General features: G+C 50.0%; 1 protein-coding gene and 1 long non-coding RNA gene across 2 annotated transcripts in view; one reads left to right on the top strand and one right to left on the bottom strand.

Annotated features, from left to right (window-relative positions):
- Positions 1-22,133, top strand: part of RILPL1 (Rab interacting lysosomal protein like 1) — a 60,428-nt gene that overhangs the window by 1,764 nt on the left and 36,531 nt on the right. Inside the window, exon 2 of the mRNA XM_055238002.2 lies at positions 8,125-8,275. Within this exon, the coding sequence (XP_055093977.1) occupies positions 8,125-8,275 (151 nt within the window). The remainder of the gene's footprint in view (positions 1-8,124; positions 8,276-22,133) is intronic.
- Positions 18,826-20,435, bottom strand: LOC129460351 (uncharacterized). The gene is made up of 3 exons (XR_008650210.2): positions 19,228-20,435; positions 19,160-19,171; positions 18,826-18,988 (listed from the first exon to the last, which is right to left on the bottom strand). It is a non-coding gene; the product is annotated as an uncharacterized lncRNA (long non-coding RNA).

Genomic DNA, 22,133 nt, shown 5'->3' with positions numbered 1-22,133 from the left:
GGACTTGGGAGCTAGACAGCCTGGTTTCAAACCCTACCACTTGCAGGCTGTGCAATCCTGGGCAAATCACCCAGCATCTCTGTGCTTCAGTTTCCTCAGTTCTAAAATGGGATAGGAATAGTAATAGTACCCCCCAGTAGAATGTGATGAGGTTTAAAGAGTTAATATAAAGACATATAAAGTGTTCAGGACACAGCCTGCCCATAGCAAGGGCTTTACAAGTGTTAAAATTCTTTTTAGGCCTGGAGAGACATTCATTGAGGTGCTCACAGGCTCATATTAGGAAACTGTCCCCACCCCAAGCACCTCTACTCCTACCCTAGAGGTCTCCATCTCTCATAGAGGGTCAAGGAGGCAAGGGACCTTGGAAATTCTCTCAGGTGGCGCCTCTTATTAACAGGGACTAAGGGGCTTTCACCAGATCACACAGAAGTCCTGGCACCTATACTGTCCCCCGACTGGGGCTCTTTAGTTCTGTTGCGGGGGAGCTGGGAGAAATCCTTGGAAGCCATCGGAGGCCACCAGGTCTGAAGTCACATGGAATTCTCAGCAGCTGCACTTGTTGCCTCTGGAACACGTTCAGCTGGGAAGTGAACACCGTGCGCTGAGGGCCAGGGCTTGTTGACTTACATTGAGGATGACCTCTCTAAATCAAGGATGCAATTCTTTTCCCACCCCAGCCCCAGACCCCTTTACTTCACATTCTTGGGATGGAGAGAGACTTATATGATTTTTTTTTTTTCCTGCAGAGTCTCAAAGGCTCTTCAAGGTGGTATTTCCACAAAAATCTCTTTGGCATGTCCTGGTTTAGTCTGTCCATCTCCATTCCTCTTCCCTTTCCCCTTCTTCTTCCCTCCCCCTTCCTTTTCTCTCTCTCTTTCAGCAATTGTGGCTCCAGTAAAGGACATACACTTTCTTCCCTCTACTCCTCCTCCCAGTAGACCCACTCACTCACTTCCACTCATCACTCAGACGTAGGCCACATTTGTGTCATGTTCTGTCTCATTACTCAGTCTGCAACCCTGTTGACAGGCCATAGCGAGCACGGTGCCCTTCTTGGTGCCATGGCTCTGCAGAGAAAAGCAAAGTCTCATGTCAGGCAGCAGGTGGGTAACAGGGAAGAAGGGGAAAACACAAATAAATTCTAGAAAGCAATGGCTGGGCTGATACACTCACATGTAACATACCAGACTATGCTATTCATTCACTCATTCAGCGAATATATTTACTGAGAACCTACTGTGTGCCATGGGTTGTTCTGGGCACTGGGGAGACAGTAATGACCATGACAGATGAGGCCTTGGCCCTGATGAGCCTGACTTTTTAGTGCAGTGCTATACCATAGAAATATTATGCAGCTTTGCCATGTTAATAAAAAACAGTGAAGTTGGCCGGGTGCAGTGGCTCACACCTGTAATCCCAGCACTTTTGGGGGGCCAAGGCGGGTGGATCACTTGAGGTCAGGAATTCAAGACCAGCTTCGCCAATATGGCAAAACCCCATTTCTACTAAAAATAAAAAAATTAGCCGGGCATGGTGGCGGGTGCCTGTAATCCCAGCTACTCAGGAGGCTGAGGTAGGAGAATCGCTTGAACCCGGGAGGCAGATATTACAGCGAGTTGAAATCACACCATTGCACTCCAGCCTGGGTGACAGAGTGAGACTGTCTCAAAAACAACAACAACAAACCAGTGAGGTTAATTTTAATATATCTTATGGGACCCAGTAGGTCCAAAATATTTTCATTTCAACGTAATCAGTATAAAAACTTATCATTTGATATTCTGCACTCTTTTTTTGCTACTGCATCTTTGAAATCTGGTGTGTCTTTAACCCCTGCTGCACATTTCCACTCAGACCAGCCACATGTCAAATGCTCAGCAGCCATGTGTGGCTACTGACTTTCCATGGGATGGTGCAATTATTCTAGCATGAGGAGATAGAGATTTTTTTCTCCTTTTTTTTTTTTTTTTTTTTTTGAGTCAGGGACGTACTTTGTCATCCAGGCCAGAGAGCAGTGATGGCATCATGGCTCCCTGCAGCCGTGAACACCTGGATTCAAGTGATCCTCCTGCCTCAGCCTCCTGAGTAGCTAAGACTACAGGCACACTGTAATTCTTTTTTCCTTTAGAGACAAGGTCTCACTATGTTGCCCAGGCTAGTCTTGAACTCTTGGGCTCAAGCAGTCCTCCTGTCTTGTCCTCTCAAAGTGCTGGGACTACGGGCGTGAGCCACTGTGCCTAACCAAGAAAGATTAAAAAAAAAAAAAAATTCAGGCTGGGCGCAGTGGTTCACACCTGTAATCCCAGCACTTTGGGAGGCCGAGGCAGCTGGATCACTTGAGGTCAGGAGGTCGAGACCATCCTGGCCAACATGGCAAAACCTCATCTCTACTAAAAATACAAAAATTAGCCGGGTGTGATGGCGCGCGCCTCAGGAGGCAGAGGCAGGAGAATCACTTGAACCTGGGAGGTGAAGGTTGCATTGAGCCGAGATCATGTCACTGCACTCCAGCCTGAGCAACAGAGTGAGACTTTGTCTCAGGAAAAAAAAAAAAATTGGCTTATGGTAAGTGCCATAAAGAAAATAAAACTGGGAGACATGAAAGAGACTGACTAGGGTGGTGGTCTAACAGATGGGGCAGTCAGGAAGGCTTCCCTGAGGAGGTGACATCTGAGCTGAGATCCGAATGAAGGATAGGATCCAGCCACAGATTGATCTGGGGAAGAGGCATTCTAGGCAGAAGAGGTGGTTAGTGCAAAGGTCCTGAGGTAGGAATGCACTTGGCATGTTCAAAGAACATAGAGTTGGTGTGGCTGGAGCAGAGCGAGTGAGGAAGAGAACTGGGAGATGAATCAGGAAGGTGCCGGGCCTTGTGGGCTCGGATGAGGGAAGAACGTGAAAGAGATGATTGATCAGGGCTGACTTCTCCGGAGAGCCACTTGGCTGGTATGGAGGCAGCCTGAGATTCTGAGTGGTCAACTCAGAGGCAAGAATCAGCAACCCCAGCATCAACTTCAGTTCATTGGGAGAAGAAAGAAAAAAGAACTGAGGGTTAAAGTATGTATTCATCCACTGTGGCTGCTGTAACAAATCAACACAAACTGGTGGGGCACAGTGGCTCAAGCCTGTAATCCCAGCACTTTGGGAGGCCGAGGTGGGTGGATTACGAGGTCAGGAGATCGAGACCATCCTGGCTAACATGGTGAAACCCTGTCTCTACTAAAAATATAAAAAATTAGCTGGGCGTGGTGGCGGGCGCCTGTGGTCCCAGCTACTCAGGAGGCTGAGGCAGGAGAATGGCATGAACCCAGTAGGCGGAGCTTGCAGTGAGCCGAGATCGCGCCACTGCACTCCAGCCTGGGCGACAGAGCGAGACTCCGTCTCAAAAAAACAAAAACAAGCCAATGCAAACTTAGTGGCTCAAAACAGCAGAAATGTGTTATCTTTTTTTTTTTTTCTTGAGACAGCATATCACTCTGTTGCCCAGGCTGGCGTGCCGTGGCGTGACCATGGCTCACTGCAGCTTCAGCCTCCCTGACACAAGTGATCCTCCCACCTCAGCTTCCCAAGTAGCTGGACTGCAGGCATGTGCCACCACACCCGGCTTAATTTTTAGCAGAGACGGCTCAGCTTGCCATGTTGCCCAGGCTGGCCACAGACTCCTGGGCTCAAGTGATTCTCCTGCCTCAGCCTCCCAAAGTACTAGGATTATAGGCGTGACCCACCACGCCTGGCCAGAAACATATTGTCTTATTGAACTGAATAATTCAATATTATGGATACAATGTCATACGGTATTATGGAGGCATATGGGTAATATCAATATGAATAATACTGGAGAAATTTCTGGACGTCAGAAGTCGGAGATGGCTCTCACTGAGTTCAAATCAAGGTGTTGGGAAGGCTCCACTCCTTTGGGGGGCTGTGGAGGAGGATCCATTTCTTTGCCTTCCCCAACTTAAGGACTCTGCATTCTCTGGCTTGTGGCCCCTTCCTCCATCTTCAAAGCCAGCAGCGTAACTTCTTCCCATCTCCCTCATATTCCTCTAACGCTGACCTGCCTTCCTCTTATGAAGACCCTGGCATGACATCGGCACACCAGATAATCCAGCCAGATAATCCAGAATCATCTCCCCATCTCATGAGAGATTTTTTTTTTTTTTTTGAGACACAGTTTCACTCTGTCGCCCAGACTGGAGTGCAGTGGCATGATCTCGGCTCACTGCAACCTCTGCCTCCCAGGTTCAAGTGATTCTCATGCCTCAGCCTGCTGAGTAGCTAGGATTTCAGGTGCACACCACCATGCCCAGCTAATTTTTGTATTTTTAGTAGACGGAGTTTTGCCATGTTGGCCAGGCTGGTCTCGAACTCCTGACCTCAAGTGATCCTCCTGCCTTGGCCTCCCAAATTGCTGGGATTATAGGCGTGAGCCATCGTGCCCAGCCTCAAGAGCCTTTTTTTTAAAAAAAAAAAATGGGGTCTTGCTCTGTCACCCAGGCTGGAGTGCTGTGGTGCAATCACAGCTCACTGCAGCCTCAACCTCCTGGGCTCAAGTGATCCTCCCACCTCAGCCTCCAAAGTAGCTGGTACTACAGGCGTGCACTACCATGCCCAGCTAATTTTTGTATTTTTTGTAGAGACAGGGTTTTGCCATGTTGCCCAGGCTGTTCTCAAACTCCTATCCTAAATCAATGCTCCCACCTCAGCCTCCTAAATTACAGGGATTATAGGTATAAGCCACCGTGCCATGCCTAAGATCCTTAACTTAATCATCTCTGCACAGTCCCTTTTGCCATGTAAGGTAACATATTCTCAGGGATTAGGACTTGGATAACTTTAGGAGCCATTATTCTGCCTGCCCCAGCCAGTTACACTTGACCAATATTCTCTGAGCCTCGTGTGAGCCCAGCCTGTGCCACTTGGAAACAGAGAGGAACAGGGCTGGATGAGCCTCTTTCTGCTTCCAGGCCCCACCTGCTTGTGGGAGGTCAACATTCCCTCTCCATCCCTCCACCACCACTTCCACCCCGGCCCTGCCCTTCACCTCCCCTGGTGACCTTGCGCCCACTGTGCAAATACTAGGCTATTACTCTCTTCCCCAATGCGGCAGGCTTCTGACAAAGGAGGTGCGTCTGAGAACTTATTTAGAAGATGGACGGAGTCCATGCCTAGCATCCAGCCACCTGGCCGCTTGTGATGGATTGTAGGGATGGGACACAGATCAGCATACACATTGTTAGTGCTTTCTGGGTGCTAGGCATGTTCCAGGCGCTTCACTTATAGTAACCATTTAATCCTCACACCCACCCTTCCCGGCAGATACCACACTAGTTTCCTCATTTGTGGGGCACCAGAAGGCTGAATAACTCGCCAAGGTCAGCTAGTAAGCAGCAGAAACAGGATTCAGATTTAGGTCAGCAGGCTCCAGTGTTCATGCCTTGAACCACTATTTTATTTTATTTTTTATTTATTTTATTTTATTTTTATTTTATTTTTTGACATGGAGTCTCACTCTGTGCCCTGGGCTGGAGTGCAGTGGCTTGTTCTCCGCTCACTACAGCCTCTGCCTCCCAGGTTCGAGCAGTTCTGCTGGCTCAGCTTCCCAAGTAGCTGGGATTACAGGTGCACACCACCATGCTCGGCTCATTTTTGTATTTTTAGTAGAGACGGGGTTTTGCCATGTTGGCCAGGCTGGGCTCAAACTCCTGACCTCAAGTGATCCACCTGCGTTGGCCTCCCAAAGTGCTAGGATTACAGGTGTGAGCCACCATGCCCGGCCATTAAACCACTGTTTTATAGAGACAACAGCAACCCTGCTTTGTGAGCTAGCTTACGGTTTTACCAAATACCGTTTTTTTGTTGTTGTTGTTGTTGTTGTTTTGCGGGGGTGGAGGGCTACCAGTTTTATTAATATAATTCAGATACCATAACACTCATTTAAAGTATACACTTCTGGCTAGGCACGGTGGCTCACGCCTGTACTCCCAGCACTTTGGGAGGCCGAGGTGGGAAGATTGCTTGAGCCCGGCAGATTGAGACAAGCCTGGGCAACATAGCAATACCCCATTTCTTTTTTTTTTGAGACAGAGTCTCATTCTGTTGCCCAGGCTGGAGTGCAGTGGTACAATCCCAGCTCACCACAACCTGCACCTCCCAGGTTCAAGCAATTCTCTTCCTCAGCCTCCTGAGTAGCTGGGATTACAGGCGCCTGGCTAATTTTTTGTATTTTTAGTAGAGACATGGTTTCACCATATTGGGCAGGCTGGTCTCGAACTCCTGACCTCAAGTGATCTGCCCACCTCGGCCTCCCAAAGTGCTGAGGTTGCAGGCGTGAGCCACCATGCCCAGCCCAGCAATACCCCATCTCTAAAAAAAAAAAAAAAAAAAGTAGCCAGTTATGGCGTGCTCCTGTAGTCCCAGCTACTGGGAGGCTGAGGTGGGAGGATCACTTAAGCCTGGGAGTTCAAGGCTGCAATGAGCTATAACTGTGTCACTGCACTCCAGCCTGGGTGACAGAACAAGACCCTGTCTCTAAAAATAAATAAATAAGGTGTACACTTCAATGGTTTTTAGAGTTTTGCAGCCGTCATCACGATCACCATCAATTTTATTTTATTTATTATTATTTTTTCCAAGACAGAGTCTCCCTCAATCACCCAGGCTGGAGTGCAGTGGCATAATCTTGACCCACCGCAACCTCCACTTCCCAGCTTCAAGTAATTCTCATGCCTCAGCCTCCCGAGTAGCTGGGATTACAGGTGCCCACCACCACACCCAGCTAATTTTTGTATTTTTAGTAGAGACGGGGTTTCGCCATGTTGGCCAGGCTGGTCATGGACTTCTGACCTCAAGTGATCCGCCTGCCTTGTCCTCCCAAAGTGCTGGGATTCCAGGCGTGAGCCACCGCGCCCTGCCACTATCAATTTTAGAACATTTTCATCACCCCCCAAAATAAAATCCATACCCATTCCCAGTCATTCCTCGTCTCCCCTGTAGCACTCTGGCTCTAGACAACCACCAGTCTGATTCCTATCTCTAGGCATTTGCCGATATTAGACATTTTCTAAAACTGATCATATAACGTGACCTTTTGTGTCTGGCTTCTTTCCATAATGTTTCCAGGGTCCACCTATGTTGTAGCATATGCCGGACCTTCATTCCTTTTCATGGCCAAATAATGTTCCATTGTATGGATGTGCCATGTTTATTTACGCATTCATCAGTTGATGGACACTGGGGTCCTTTTGGCTACTAGGAATAATTGCTGCGAGGAACATTCACCTGCACACATTTTCATGTGGACATTGTGTTCATATCTCTTGAGCCGATCCAAGGACTGGAATCGCTGGGTCCTATGGTAACTCTGTGTTAATGTTGTGCAAAACTGCCAGAGTGTTTTCCAAAATGTCTGCACCATTTTCCGTTCCCACCAGCAGTGTAGGAGGGTTCCAGTTTCTTCCTATCCTTGTCAGCACTTGTTATTGGCTATTTCTTTGACTACAGCCACCCACATAATAACTTTAATAGGCTGATTTTATTTATCCTCACATTCACTTTGTGAGCCTTTGTTTTGGTTCCCCCACTGAGGGAAACTGAGGCTCAGGGTGGTCGAGTCAGTGGTTGAAGACCCCGTGGAGAGATACCTGGATCAGATACCTAAGGAACGCTGGGGCAGGGGGCCCCGTCTGCCTCGGCATCCCCAGGATTCTCGAAGCCTCTGGCTCCCTTGGAGAGAGGTTTGTCCCAACTGTCTGTCCAGAGATCGGGGGTGTGCCCCCCAGAGGTTAGGAACGTTAGGACCCCCATATCCTGGGGCTGCTCTGCCTACTCTGAAGAGAGCTCCAAGATGCCGCACTAGCTTTGTGGTTGTCCTTGGGGCAGTTCTAACTGAGCCAGGTCCTAACGCAGGCATCTGCCCCAAAGAAGGGTGGCTTCTGTTTCTTGCAGAGGTGCCATATGGGACTCATTGTGGCCTTGCCGGCCCAGCTGCCTGATGCCCAGTTCTCACGAGGAAGGCGACAGCCCAAAGTCCCGGCAACCCAAGCTGCCCCTGAGGGTCAGGTGGGTGGGGCTGCTACCCTAGGCGGGCAGTGACCCTGTGCTGTCCCCTCGCCTTGGCAGGAGCTGGAGCTGGTGGAGGATGTGTGGCGAGGGGAGGCGCAGGACCTCCTCTCCCAGATCGCCCAGCTGCAGGAGGAGAACAAGCAGCTCATGACCAACCTCTCCCACAAGGATGTCAGCTTCTCAGAGGAGGAGTTCCAGAAGCACGAAGGTAAGCGGGGGCCAGCGCCAATGCAAGGGGGCCGGCTGTTCCTTTTCTCATCGCCCACATCAGCGATTGTCACCACCACCCCTGGACGCTGATGCGGTGCTGGCTGATTCCCAAAGCCCTTTGCCTTCAGTATCGTGTTGATTCGCACCATAACCCTGCCAGAGAGACATCATGTAGCCTCAGTTTACAGATGGTAACACAGAGGTCCTTTCGGCAAACTGTCACAGGTTCCCCTCTGTTTGTCAGGCTCCTCTCTTGGCCCTGGGATATGTGTTAAACGTGACAGAGACCCTGCCCTTGGGAAGCTTTTGTGCTGTGCAGAGGAGAAAGGGGCTTAACATGTAAACACACAGACGCCATAAGTCCAGGGGGCGGCCATGCTCTGGGAGAGCTGCAGTGGGGCATGCGATAGAGTGACTTGGTAGGGACATCTTTGGATACAGTCATAAGGGAAGGCCTCCGAGGAGGTCACATTTGAACCCTAACGAAGTAACAGAGTGAGCCACGCAAATATCTGCATGTGTTGGTTTGGGGGTTGCAAGGGCAGTCGTGCAAAGGCCCTGGGACATGAGCATTTGAAGGAAACCAAGAAGGCCAGTGTAGGCCGGGCACGGTGGCTCACACCTGTGATCCCAGCACTTTGGGAGGCTGAAGCAGGAAGATCACTTGGGGCCAGGAGTTCGAGACCAGCCTGGGCAGCACAGACCCCATCTCTACTAACAATTTTTTAAAAAATAAGCCAGGTGCAGCGATGCACACCTGTAATCTGAGCTACTTAAAGGCTGAGGTGGGAGGATCACTTGAGCCTGGGAGGTCAAGGCCACAGTGAGCTGAGATCATACTACTGCACTCCAGCCTGAGCGACAGTAAGATTAAAAAAATAAGGAAGGCTAGTGTATCAGAAGATGATTGAGGCCTCAGGAGGTTGGAGCTGAGGTCATAGGGGTCAGGTCATGTAGCTCCTTAGAGGCTAAGGTTTGGATTTTATTCTAAGTGTGCTGGGAAGAGATTGGAGGCTCTTATCACAGGCACATGCTTACCAGTGAGCAGCCCGGGACGTCATCCCAGACCTGAATGGCACTGGAGTCCCTGAACTGTCACTCATCCAATAAGCACTTGTCTGGAACCTTCATGCAAGGCCTCTGCTGGTGCTGGTGAAAGGACAAACGGGCCGCAAGATTCGAGCCAGGCGGGGCTGTGGGCGGCATCTGCTCTGCTCAGCCCTGCAGCTTCCTGCCCGCTAAAGCAGGAGTGCCTCCTGCAGCTCACCCCAAGGAAAGCTCAGAGTCAATACTTCTGAGAAATTCCTTGGCTCCCCACATGAGCCTCCTCCTCATGTTTGATGGAATGGGGACGGACCTGGGGTGGGTGCCCAACTTCAGAATGTGTGGTGACCACTCTGCAGAATCAAGTATGGCACTAAAGGCCAGGCACGGTGGCTCATGCCTGTAATCCCAGCCCTTTGGGAGGCCGAGGCAGGTGGATCATTTGAGGTCAGGAGTTTGAGGCCTGGCCAACGTGATGAAACCCCGTCTCTACTAAAAATACAAAAATTAACTAGGCGTGGAGGCGGGCACCTGTAGTCCCAGCTACTCGGGAGGCTGAGGCAGGAGATTCGCTTGAACCCGGGAGATGGAGGTTGCAGTGAGCTGAGATCGCAACACTGCACTCCAGCCTGGGTGACAGAGCAAGACTCTGTCTCAAAAAAAAAAAAGTATATATATATACACATACATATATATATATAAATTTATAAAAACATATATGGCACTGAAAAGGACTGTGGGAACCAAGGAAAAAGGAAAAGTTTGATCCAGGTCTGGATTCTCCTTTCCTCGGATTTCCTTTGTTGAGATTTGATTAGTAACAATGAAAACAAAAGTTCTCATGATTCTAAGCAGTTTCTGGAGCCAGGCGGCCCAGGTTTGAGTCCTGACCCTGAAACCTCACTGCTATGTGACCTTGATCAAGTCACGTGACCTTCGTGTGCCTAAGTTGCCCCCCATGTAAAAATGGAAGAAATGACCATACCTCCCTCATAAGCTTGTCATGAGGGTAAAATCAATGAATCTGTACAGACTGCTTAGAATCTTGCCTGGTTCATAGAAAACACTCAGCAAGTATTAGCTATTATTACTATGGATTATCATTATCCAGTCCAACCTACTGAACAGATGAGAAAAGTTTAGACTGAGAGAGGGAGAGTGATTTGTTCAAGGTCACACAGCAAGTTTGTGGCAGAGTCAGAAGTGGAACCCAGATCGGCTGAAATCAGCTCCCTGAAAGAAGGCTTATGTCTCCCTGGGACCGTTTGACCCAGGGCTGCTGGAGACCCTGTGGTTAAGGCTGGTGGGGAGACTGAAATCACGCCCACCATGGATTGATCCTCCGTGGTGTTCCACCACCCAAAAGCTTACGATTCCAGACAGAGGCCTGCCATGCATTCCTTTGCTCACCCTTTGTCTCCCTTATCTCTGATGGAGTGCCCACTCTGTGCCTGTTCTGGGCTTTGCCAGGTTGGAGGCAGGGCAGGGAGGCACATTCTGGGGCCTGTGTCTCCCTGCTGCAGTGACTTGGACATTAGACAGTTTTCTAGCAGCAAAGTAAGCCTGGGCCTGGAGGACCCTGGAACCCTATCCCAATTTCCTTCAGCCCAAGAAGGAGGACTTTTTTGTTTGTTTGTTTGTTTGTTTGTTTGTTTTGAGATGGAGTCTCACTCCGTCGCCCAGGCTGGAATGCAGTGGTGCAATCTTGGCTCACTGCAACCTCCACCTCCCAGGTTCAAGTGATCCTCCTGCCTCAGCCTCACAAGTAGCTGCGACTACAGGTGTGCGCCACCACGTCCATCTAATATTTATATTTTTAATAGAGACGGGATTTCACCATGTTGGCCAGGCTGGCCTTGAAGTTCTGACATCAGGTGATCTGCCCACCTTGGCCTCCCAAAGTGTTGGGATTACAGGTGTGAGCTACCACGCCCGGCCTTGCCTTTTCATGTCCGAATTGTCTGAATCATATTCCATTCTATGGCCTTACTGCATGTCGTTTGCCCACTCATCTGTGGATGGACCGGTGAGATGTCACCACCTTTTGGCTGTTGTGAATCGCGCTGCTGTGAACGTCGTGCTCAAGCTTTTATGTGGACCTATGTTTTCAGTTCTTTGAGGTGTATACCTAGGAGTGGAATTGCCGGGCCATAGGGAAACTATGTTAAACTTCCGACACTTCTGCAGGGTGCCCAGAGGCCTCAGGGACCCACAGGGCCTGGACCTGAGGGCTCTGAGCCGCTTCCCTGTGCATCAGTGCACGCACGCTCGCAGTGCCCTCCACCCAGGGAGCTTTGCTTCCACAGCCTTCCAGATCCCTGCTGGGCTTGTCATGAATCAGCCCACACGTGAGCAATCTGAGACGCACTTAAATGGCATCTAGTATGGGTCTCGCTCCCAAAGGGTTAGCTCAGGAGGCGCACGGCGGCAGCCCTTCCGCCTGAGTGGAGAGGCGGGGCAGATGCCAGGCATGCCTTCCGTGGTTATTTTTATTTTGCATGGGAAACCATGGGAACACAACAAGGAGAAAGCATGTCTTCCACCTGCTAGGGGAACAGACCTGGGACAGACAAGGTCCTGGGGAGAAGGTGGAGACTGGGAAGTGAGGGCTGAGAATGTGCCAGGCAGAGGCCAGGGGTAGACCGAGGACTTGGGGGTGCAGTCGTCCGATTCCTATGTGGGGGGTGAGGGGGTGCTGAGAGGAGCCAGCCCTGCATGGAACAGTGTGGCCTTCCCAGCAGTTCAACTGGGACATTGTGCTCAGAGGCACCTGGCAGGCTTCTCTACCCCCGGAAGTCTCCAGATTAAAAAGCACTTTGCTCCCGGCTGTTTGTGGAAATCCAGTTTGTCAGCTGGAGGGCAGCTCGCAGAAACTTGTCAGCACAGGCAGAAATGAATGACAGGTATGCAAGCCATCGTGCCGGGGGATGGGGTGTGAAGATTTGCTCATGGGTCTGGAAAAAAATCTTTGAGCTCTAAAGGAACAACTTAGCCACCAGGGGAAGAGGAAAACTGACCACGTTGTCATTTTCTGAAGGGCATTACAGAACAACACTGTGCAATAAAAGAGAAGTCATTGTCATTCTTCTACTTGGCACATTCAAAAAAGTAAAAAGAAACAGATGAAGTAATTTACTTTTTATTTTTTTATTTTTTCGAGATGGAGTCTCGCTCTGTCGCCTAGGCTGGAGTGCAGTGGGGCGATCTCGGCTCACTACAACCTCCACCTCCCAGGTTCAAGTGATTCTCCTGCCTCAGCCTCCCGAGTAGCCTGGACCACAGGCACGTGCCACCACGCTCAGCTAATTTATGTATTTTTAGCAGAGACGGGGTTTCACTGTGTTAGCCAGTATGGTCTCGATCTCCTGACCTCGTGATCCGCCCACCTCAGCCTCCCAAAGTGCTGGGATTACAGGCATGAGCCACCACGCCCGGCCAGATGAAAGTATTTTCTATAATATATTTTATTGAACCCAGTAGATCCAAAGCAGTAAGTATCCTTGTAACATGTAATCAGTATAAAAATTATCAATGAGATTATCAATGAGATATTTTGCATTTTTTTCATATTAAGTCTTTGAAATCTGGTAGAATACATACATATGTATGTATGTGTGTATATGTGTATATATTCATATTCTATTGTGAAAAAATCTAACATACATTTTACATAAAATTTACCATCTTAACCGCCGCTCTCCTTTTTTTTTTTTTTTTTTTTTTTTTTTTGAGACAGGGCTCTGTCTTCAAGGCTGGAGTGCAGTGGCGCAATTATAGTTCACCATAGCCTCAGCCTCCTGGGCTCAAAAGATTCCCCCACCTCAGTCTTCTAAGTAGCTGGGACGACGGGTGTGCACCACCATGCCTGGCTAATTTTTAAATTTTTTTGGTAGAGACGGGGGTCTCACTATGTTTTCCAGGCTGGTCTGAAACTCCTGGCCTCAAGCAATCCTCCTGCCTTGGAGTCCCAAAGTGCTGGGATTACAGGCGTGAGCAACCACACCCGGCCCTGTCTTAGTCATTTTTAAGTGTACAGTTCAGAGGCATTAAGTACATTCACAGTCTTGTGCAGCCACCACCACCATCCATCTCCAGAACTCTTTTCATCTCGAAAGACTGAAACACTGTCCCCATTAAACACTAATTTCCTACCCGCCACTCCATTGGCCCCTGGCACCTACCATTCTACTTACTGTCTCTATGGATTTAACTACTCTAGGCATCTCCTATAAGTGGAGTCATATGGTATTTTTCCTTTTGTGTCTGGCTTATTTCACCTAACAATGTTTTCGAGGTTTATCCATGTTGTAACCCATGTCAGAATCTCCTTCCATCCTAAGGCTGAGTACATTCCACTGTGTGCAGGCCCCACATTTGTTTTTCCGTCAGCTGACAATGGCAATGTGTATTTTATGCTTGCAGCATATGTCCATTTGGATAGGCCCCATTTCACGTGCTCAGTGGCTGCTGGTGGCTGCTGAATTGGACACGTTGAGTTCAACCGTGCTCTCAGAAGCGTGGTGGCTCATGCCTGTCATCCCAGCACTTCGGGAGGCCGAGGCGGGTGGATCACTTGGGGCCAGGAGTTTGAGACCAGCCTGGGCAACATGGCAAAGCCCCATCTCTACAAAAAATACAAGAAGTAGCCAGGTGTGGTGGCGTGCACCTGTAATCCCAGCTACTCGGGAGGCTGAGGTACGAGAATTGCTTGAGCCCGGAAAGCGGAGGTTGCAGTGAGCCGAGATTGCCACCACTGCGCTCCAGCCTGGGCAACACAGCAAGACTCGCAAAAAAAAAAAAAAAAAAACAAGAACAAAATTGCTGTGCTCTCTCTCTGGGCCTTTTTTCATATGTTTGCCATATTGGCTTCTTGGGGCTGTCATAATAAATGACCACAAACTGGGTGGGCAAAAACAGTTTATTCTCATAGTTCTGGAGGCCAGAGATTCATAGTCGGGCATCAGCAAGGCCATGCTCCCTCCAGCGCCTCTCAGCAGGAGTCCTTCCTTGCCTCTGGGGGCTGTCGGAATCCTCACTTGCGGCTACGCCATCCCAGTCTCTGCCTCTGCAGCCAAACGTTCTCCTCCGTGTCTGTGTGTCTCAGCTCCCTCTCCTTTATCTTTTGTTGTTTAATGGGATTTTTTTGTTTGGGTCTCACTTTGTCCCGCAGGCTGGAGTGCAGTGGTGCGATCTCGGCTCACTGCAACCTCCGCCTCCCTCACCTCCTGCTCAGGTAATCCTCCTGCCTCAGCCTCTCAAGTAGCCGGGACTACAGGCATGTGCTACCATACCCAGCTAATTTTTGTACTTTTTGTAGAGAGAGGGTTTCACCATGTTGCCCAGGCTGGTCTCAAGCTCCTGGGCTCAAGTGATCTGCCTGCCTCAGTCTCCCAAAGTGCTGGGATTACAGGCATGAGGCACAGCACTCAACCTCCTTTGTCTTATAAGGACACCCGGTATTGGATTTAGGGCCTACCCCTCATCCCCCCTCATCCACCATGACTTCATCTTGACTAATTACATCTGCAAATACCCTATTTTCAAATAAGGCCACATTCCGAGGTTCTGGGTCGCTGGGATTACAGCGATCTGGAGCCACCATGCCCAGCACTGTTTGGATCAGATTCTTCCAGGAATTAATCTGAGACAGGGATTCCCACACAACTGACTTATGAAAGAAGTGCCCCCAGAGGGGAGGGAGTGGAGGAAGTAGGACAGGGAAAGCAAGAGGAAGCGGAGCAGAGCCGTGATCTCAGCAGAGTCCGGCAGGGTGGCCTCAGCCTGAGCCCCTGGGGAGTCTGGAATGTAAGTTACACCTCAGGGTTTTCCTGCCCTTAGGCGAGGAGCTGGACTTCTAGTGCAGAGCCTGCCAGCCAGGATGTCTGAGGTAGCAAAGGCACATCAAAGAGCAGTGGTGTAAACACGGGCCCAGGTGATCTGAGACCAACTTCCTGAGAAATGTGAGCTGTGGTCATCATCATTCCCATGTTGAAGGTGCTTTGCTCCCTCTGATGGGCTGAAAAACACACTGGTCTGATATGAAGAGACTCAGATTACAGCTCCCACATGACCACCAACTAGCAGTGAGATTTGGGCCAAGTTGCTCAATCATCTCAGGGCATTTTCTCTTTTTTTTTTTTTTTTTTTGAGACAGAGTCTCGCTCTGTGGCCCAGGCTGGAGTGAAGTGCTGCAATCTCAGCTCACTGCAACCTCCACCTCCTGGGTTCAAGCGATTCTCCTGCCTCAGCCTCCCGAGGAGCTGGGATTACAGGCCTGTGCCACCACGCCTGGCTAATTTTGTATTTTTAATAGAGACGGGGTTTCTCCATGTTGGTCAGGCTGGTCTTGAACTCCCGACCTCAGGTGATCCACCCCCCCCCCCCCACCCTCCCAAAGTGCTAGGATTACAGGTGTGAGCCACCACGCCCAGCCTGGTGTTTAGCTCGGTGGCTCATGCCTGTAATCCCAACACTTTGGGAGGCCGAGGCGGGCGGATCACGAAGTGAAGAGATAAAGACCATTCTGGCCAACCTGGTGAAACCCCGTCTCTATTAAAAATGCAAAAAAATTAGCTGGGCATGGTGGCAGGCACCTGTAATCCCAGCTACTCAGGAGGCTGAGGCAGGAGAATCGCTTGAACCTGGGAGGCGGAGGTTGTAGTGAGTTGAGATCGCGCCACTGCATTCCAGCCTGGAGACAGAGTGAGACTCTGTCTCAAAAAACAAACGAACAACAACAACAAAAAAACCACAGTATATATTCACTCTTATTGTGTAAGAGTCAAATAAAAGCACAAAACGTGACACTTCCCTTTGCTTCACCCCCACTGCACTGCCAGAGGGTTTCTATCCATCTACACATAAATTCACTGTTTATTTTGTTTTCAAAATAAAAGAGATTGTGCTATGAATTACTTGTCTTTTTTTATAAATTAAAATTATGTATTTTAATTAAAATTCTGTATTTTAATTTATAAAATTAAACACTTTGGGAGTCCGAGGCAGGAGGATTGCTTGGGACCAGGAATTTGGGACCAGTCTGGGCAACATAGTGACACCCTGTCTCTACAAAAAATTTTTTAAATTAGCTGGGCATGGTGGTGCACACCTGTAGTCCCAGCTACTCAGGAGGCTGAGGTGGGAGAATCTTTTGAGCCCAGGAGGTCAAGGCTGCAGTGAGCCTTGATTGCACCACTGCACTCCAGCCTGGACAACAGAGCAAGACCCTGTCTCTTAAAAAAAAAAAAAAGTATTTATGTATTTATTGTTTAGATTGTCTATTTTTTAATTGAGGTGAATTCATGTAATATACAGATAACAATTTTAAAGTGCACAGTTCAGTAGCATGTAGTATATCATTTAATTCAGTAGCACGTAGTATACCATTTAATTCAGTAGCATGTAGTATACCATTTAATTCAGCAGCATGTAATATATCATTTAATTTACTCATAATGGGCTGGGGGGGGTGGCTAACACCTGTAATCCCAGCAATTTGGGAATCTGAGGCGGGCGGATCACTTGAGGTCAGGAGTTGGAGACCAGCCTGGCCAACATGGTGAAACCCCGTCTCTACTAAAATACAAATATTAGCCAGGCGTGGTGGCGCATGCCTGTAATCCCAGCTACTCAGGAGGCTGAGGCAGGAAAATCGCTTGAACCCAGGAGGCAGAGGTTGCAGTGAGCTGAGATTGCACTCACTGTACCCCAGCCTGGGTGACAGAGTAAGACTCTCTCAAAAAAAAAAAAAAATTTTTTTTAATTATCACAGTGTTGTACAACCATCACCTGTTTTGTTCCAAAACATTTTCACCACCTTCCTGAGGTGACTCTGCACCTGTCAGGTCTCTCCCCAGCCTCTTGTCTCTGCACTCCCTCCCTGCAGTTAGAGTCACTGGCAGCCTCTAATCTGCTTTCTGCCTCTGTGGATTTGCCAGTTCTGGACATTTCCTATCGATGGAATCACACCGTATGCAACCTTGGGGTCTCGTCTTAGACCCCACGTCGTTTTCGAGGTTCATCCATGCTGTGGCGTGTCAGAGCTGCTTTCCTCCTTATGGCTGAATTGTCCTCCGCTGTGTGGACTGAGCGCATTGTGCTTATCCATTGTCAGCGGGGGGACATTTGGGTGGCTTCCATCTTTTGGCTGTTGCAAATAGTGCTGCTGTGAACTTTGTCACTTACGGTCTAGCTCAGTGTTTTCGACGGCACGTCGTGTCTCATGGTGTCCCACTGCCTGGACGGTGCCTGGCTGGTGGATGTTAGCTCACTGCCAGATTCTCACTCCCACACGTGGCTGCCGTAGCCGGCCACGGACGAGCTTCTCCATGGTGCCCCTGCCCAAGTGTCTCTTAAAATCTAGGTCCCCAGATCCTGAATTGCTGGGTGTCTATGATGGCTCACAACCCTTACAGCTTTTAACAGTGTCTGTTAAGAATACTTGGCCTTCTTTTAGTTTTCCAAAGCACTCTTGTACTTTCTCTTAGCGGTGACCTGTGAAGCAGGGAGGCCTGGTCTTTCCGTGTTAGGATAAAATGACAGCTGACACTTAGAGACACTTAGACACTCTGGCCATGGGCCCCTGTGTTGTGAGCACTTCACATTGATGAAGCATGCACAGGCCTCTCCAGAGCACCGAGGCCTGAGGGGAAAGCAACTAAGAGGCGAAGCCAGGATCGGAGTCAGGTGCCAGGCCCCTGCCTCGGTCTCACAGCTCCTACGGCTGCCGCCCAGGAAGGTGATGAGGCTGCTGGGCTTCCACATAGACCCATGCGCCCCTCTCTCCGCATGCTCGCCTCCGCATGCTCACCTCTCGGGGAGCCAAGGCAGCCCCAGCAAGGAGTAAATGAGTGAGTAGATCCTGGCGCCCCAGCACAGGGCATGTCCGGACAAGTGTTCAAACGGCAGGCGGGGGGTCGGGGGAGTTTGTGGCTTTGGCACTGACTTCTGTCTACATGGGACCTCAGCCCCCAAACACACACATCACACACATATGCCACCCACACAGACACACACATACACCCACCCACACACACACCACACACACACACAGACCTCATACACACCATACACACACGGACCTCACACACCACACACACACAGATGCCACCACAGACATACACACACACTGCACACACCACACACACTACACACACACACACCTCACACACCACACACAGACCTCACACACACCACACACACACCTCACACACACACCACACACACAGACCTCACACACACACCACACACACAGACCTCACACACCACACACACAGACCTCACACACACACCACACACACAGACCTCACACACCACACACAGACCTCACATACACCACACACAGACCTCACACACACCACACACCTCACACACACACCACACACACACCTCACACACACACCACACACACACCTCACACACACCACACACAGACCTCACACACACCACACACAGACCTCACACACCACACACAGACCTCACACACACACCACACACACACCTCACACACCACATACACACAGACGCCACCGCACAGACATACACACACTCACACTGCACATGCCACACACACAGACCTCACACACACACCACACACAGACCTCACACACACACCACACACACAGACCTCACACACACCACACACAGACCTCACACACCACACACAGACCTCACACACACACCACACACACAGACTTAACATACACACCACACACAGACCTCACATTCACAGCACACATACACACAGACCTCATACACACACAGACCTCACATACTACACACACACAGACGCCACCACACAGACATACATACACTCCCACTGCACACACCACACACACACAGACCTCACACACTACACACACACATAGACCTCACAAACACCGCACACAGACCTCACACACTGCACACACAATCACACACATATACCACACACACAGACCCCACATTCACATACACAGACCTCACACGCCACACACAGACATACACAGACCTCACACACCACACACACATCTCATACCACACCCCCCACATGCCCAAGGGTCGCCTTTCTGGGAAGCGTTAGCCATGTCCCCGGGTCCCACCAGCTAAACCCAGCACTGCTCTGCAGCAGTGGCCCTGGGGCATAGAGAGGAGACAGGGCACAGGTGGGCCCCCCAGGTGGCCCGGGAATCCCTCACAGGGCCCACGGCCGGAGGCAGGAGAGCAGAGCTGATGAAGAGAGGGCCCACTTCACAACTGCAAGCGGGGGGCCCGGCTTGATCGCCAGTTCTGCACTTAAAGTGGACACAGATCAACTCCTGCAGCCACCTGCTGACACCCTGTCCTGCAGCTGGGCTCCCCAGGGGTCTGGGGGGGCCTTCCCCTGTCTTCCCCCATCTCCTCATCGGGAGCCCCTGCCCCACGCATGCCAGGCCTCAGCTCCAGGGACCAGTTGTCCTTATCTTCCCCCATCAGCAGGCGGAGAGGAATTGTACCAGAAGGGCCCTTGGCCAGCTAGTGTTTCTTATCTTTTCCTTTTAAACATTCTGGTGGAAAACACGTCACAGAATTGCCCCTCTGTAACCTGTGTAAGTGCACAGGGCAGCGGTGTTTACTACGTGCACGAGGGTGGGCAGCAGAGCGCTGGACCGCTTTCATCTTGCCGACGAAAACTCCACGTCCGTGTCTGTGGGTTTGACTTCTCTAGGGAGCTCCTCCTGTGAGTAGAATCATATGGCTTTTGTCCTTTGTGCCTGGCTTTTTCTCTAAGCATAAGGTCTTCAGGGTTCATCCATGTGGCAGCATGTGACAGGATTTCCTTTTTTTTTTTTTTTTTTTTTTTTTTTTTTTTTTTGAGACGGAGTCTCGCTCTGTCGCCCAGGCTAGAGTGCAGTGGCGCGATCTCGGCTCACTGCAAGCTCCGCCTCCCGGGTTCACGCCATTCTCCTGCCTCAGCCTCTCCGAGTAGCTGGGACTACAGGCGCCCGCCACCGCGCCCGGCTAATTTTTTGTATTTTTAGTAGAGACGGGGTTTCACCGTGGTCTCGATCTCCTGACCTCGTGATCCGCCCGCCTCGGCCTCCCAAAGTGCTGGGATTACAAGCGTGAGCCACCGCGCCCGGCCCCTTTTTTTTTTTTTTTTTTTGAGATGGAGTTTTGCTCTTGTTGCTCAGGCTGGAGTGCAATGGCACAATCTCAGCTCACCGCAACCTCCACCTTTCAGGTTCAAGCAATTCTCCAGCCTCAGCCTCCCAAGTAGCTGGGATTACAGGCATGCGCCACCATGCCTGGCTAATTTTGTATTTTTAGTAGAGACAGGGTTTCTCCATGTTGGTCAGGCTGGTCTCGAACTCCCAACTTCAGGTGATCTACCCGCCTCAGCCTCCCAAAGTGCAGGGATTATGGGCATGAGCCACCGTGCCCAGCCGATTTCCTTCCTTTTTTAAGGCTGAGTAACGTTCCATTGTATGGACAGACCACATTTTCTTTATTCCATTCATCCGTTGATGGACATTTAGCTTGCTTCTACCTCTTGGCTATTTTTGTTTGTTTGTTTGTTGTTGGCTGGAGTGCAGCGGCGTGATCTAGGCTCACTGCAACCTCTGCCTCCCGAGTTCAAGCGAATTCCAGCTCATTTTTGTATTATTAGTAGAGACGAGGTTTTACCATGTTGACCAGGTTGATCTACAACTCCTGACCTCAAGTGGTCCGCCCTCCTCGGCTTCCCAAAGTGCTGGGATTACAGGTGTGAGTCACCACGCCCAGCCTTGGCTATTGTTTTTTTTAACAACTTTTTTTTTTTTTTTGAGATGAGGTCTCACTTTGTCACCCAGGTGGAGTGCAATGATGCAATCATAGCTCACTGCAGCCTCTAACTCCTGGGCTCAAGCGATTCTCCCACCTTGTCCTCCCAAAGTGCTCAGATTACAGGCATAAGCCACTGCGCCTGGCCCACCTCAGTGGTTTTTAGAATATTCACAAAGTTGTCCAACTATCACTACTGTCTGATTTTTGGAAATTGTTGTCATCCCAAAAGCAGTCCCCCATTCCCCCCCTATTCCCCCCAGCCCTAGGAAACCACTGGTCTTCTTTTTTTGTTTTTTTTTTTTTTCAAGACGGAGTTTTGCTCTTGTTGCCCAGGCTGGAGTGCAGTGGTGTGATCTCAGTTCACCGCAGCCTCCACCTCCCAGGTTCAAGTTTCTCCTGCCTCAGCCTCCCAAGTAGCTGGGATTACAGGTATGCGCCACCATGCCTGGCTAATTCTGTATTTTTAGTAGAGACAGGGTTTCTCCATGTTGGTCAGGTTGGTCTCAAACTCCCGATATCAGGTGATCTGCCCACCTTGGCCTCCCAAAGTGCTGGGATTACAGGCGTGAGCCACCGCACCCGGCCACTGGTCTTCCTTCTGCCTCTGTGGACTGATCTATTCTGGACATTTTATGTGAATGGAGTCGTACAACATTTGTCCTTTGTGCCTGGCTTCTTTCATTCAGCATCATGTTTTCAAGCTTTATTCATATTGTAACATGAATTAGTGCTTCATTCCTTTTTATGGCTAAATAATATTCCGTTGTAGAAATGTATCATGGCCGGGTACGGTGGCTCATGCCTGTAACCCCAGCACTTTGGGAGGCCAAGGTGGATGGATCACTTGAGGTCAGGAGTTTGAGACCAGCCTGGCCAACATGGTCAAACCCCATCTCTACTAAAAAACACAAAAACTAGTCGGGTGTGGTTGCACACGCCTGTAATCCCAGCACTCAAGAGACTGAGGCAGGAGAATTGCTTGAACCCAGGAGGTTGAGGTTGCAGTGAGTCAAGATCATGCCACTGCA

This window comes from Symphalangus syndactylus, chromosome 13 (genome assembly GCF_028878055.3).
Source record: "Symphalangus syndactylus isolate Jambi chromosome 13, NHGRI_mSymSyn1-v2.1_pri, whole genome shotgun sequence".
NCBI classification, from domain to species: domain Eukaryota; kingdom Metazoa; phylum Chordata; class Mammalia; order Primates; family Hylobatidae; genus Symphalangus; species Symphalangus syndactylus.
This window is presented reverse-complemented; position numbering and strand designations above follow the sequence as displayed.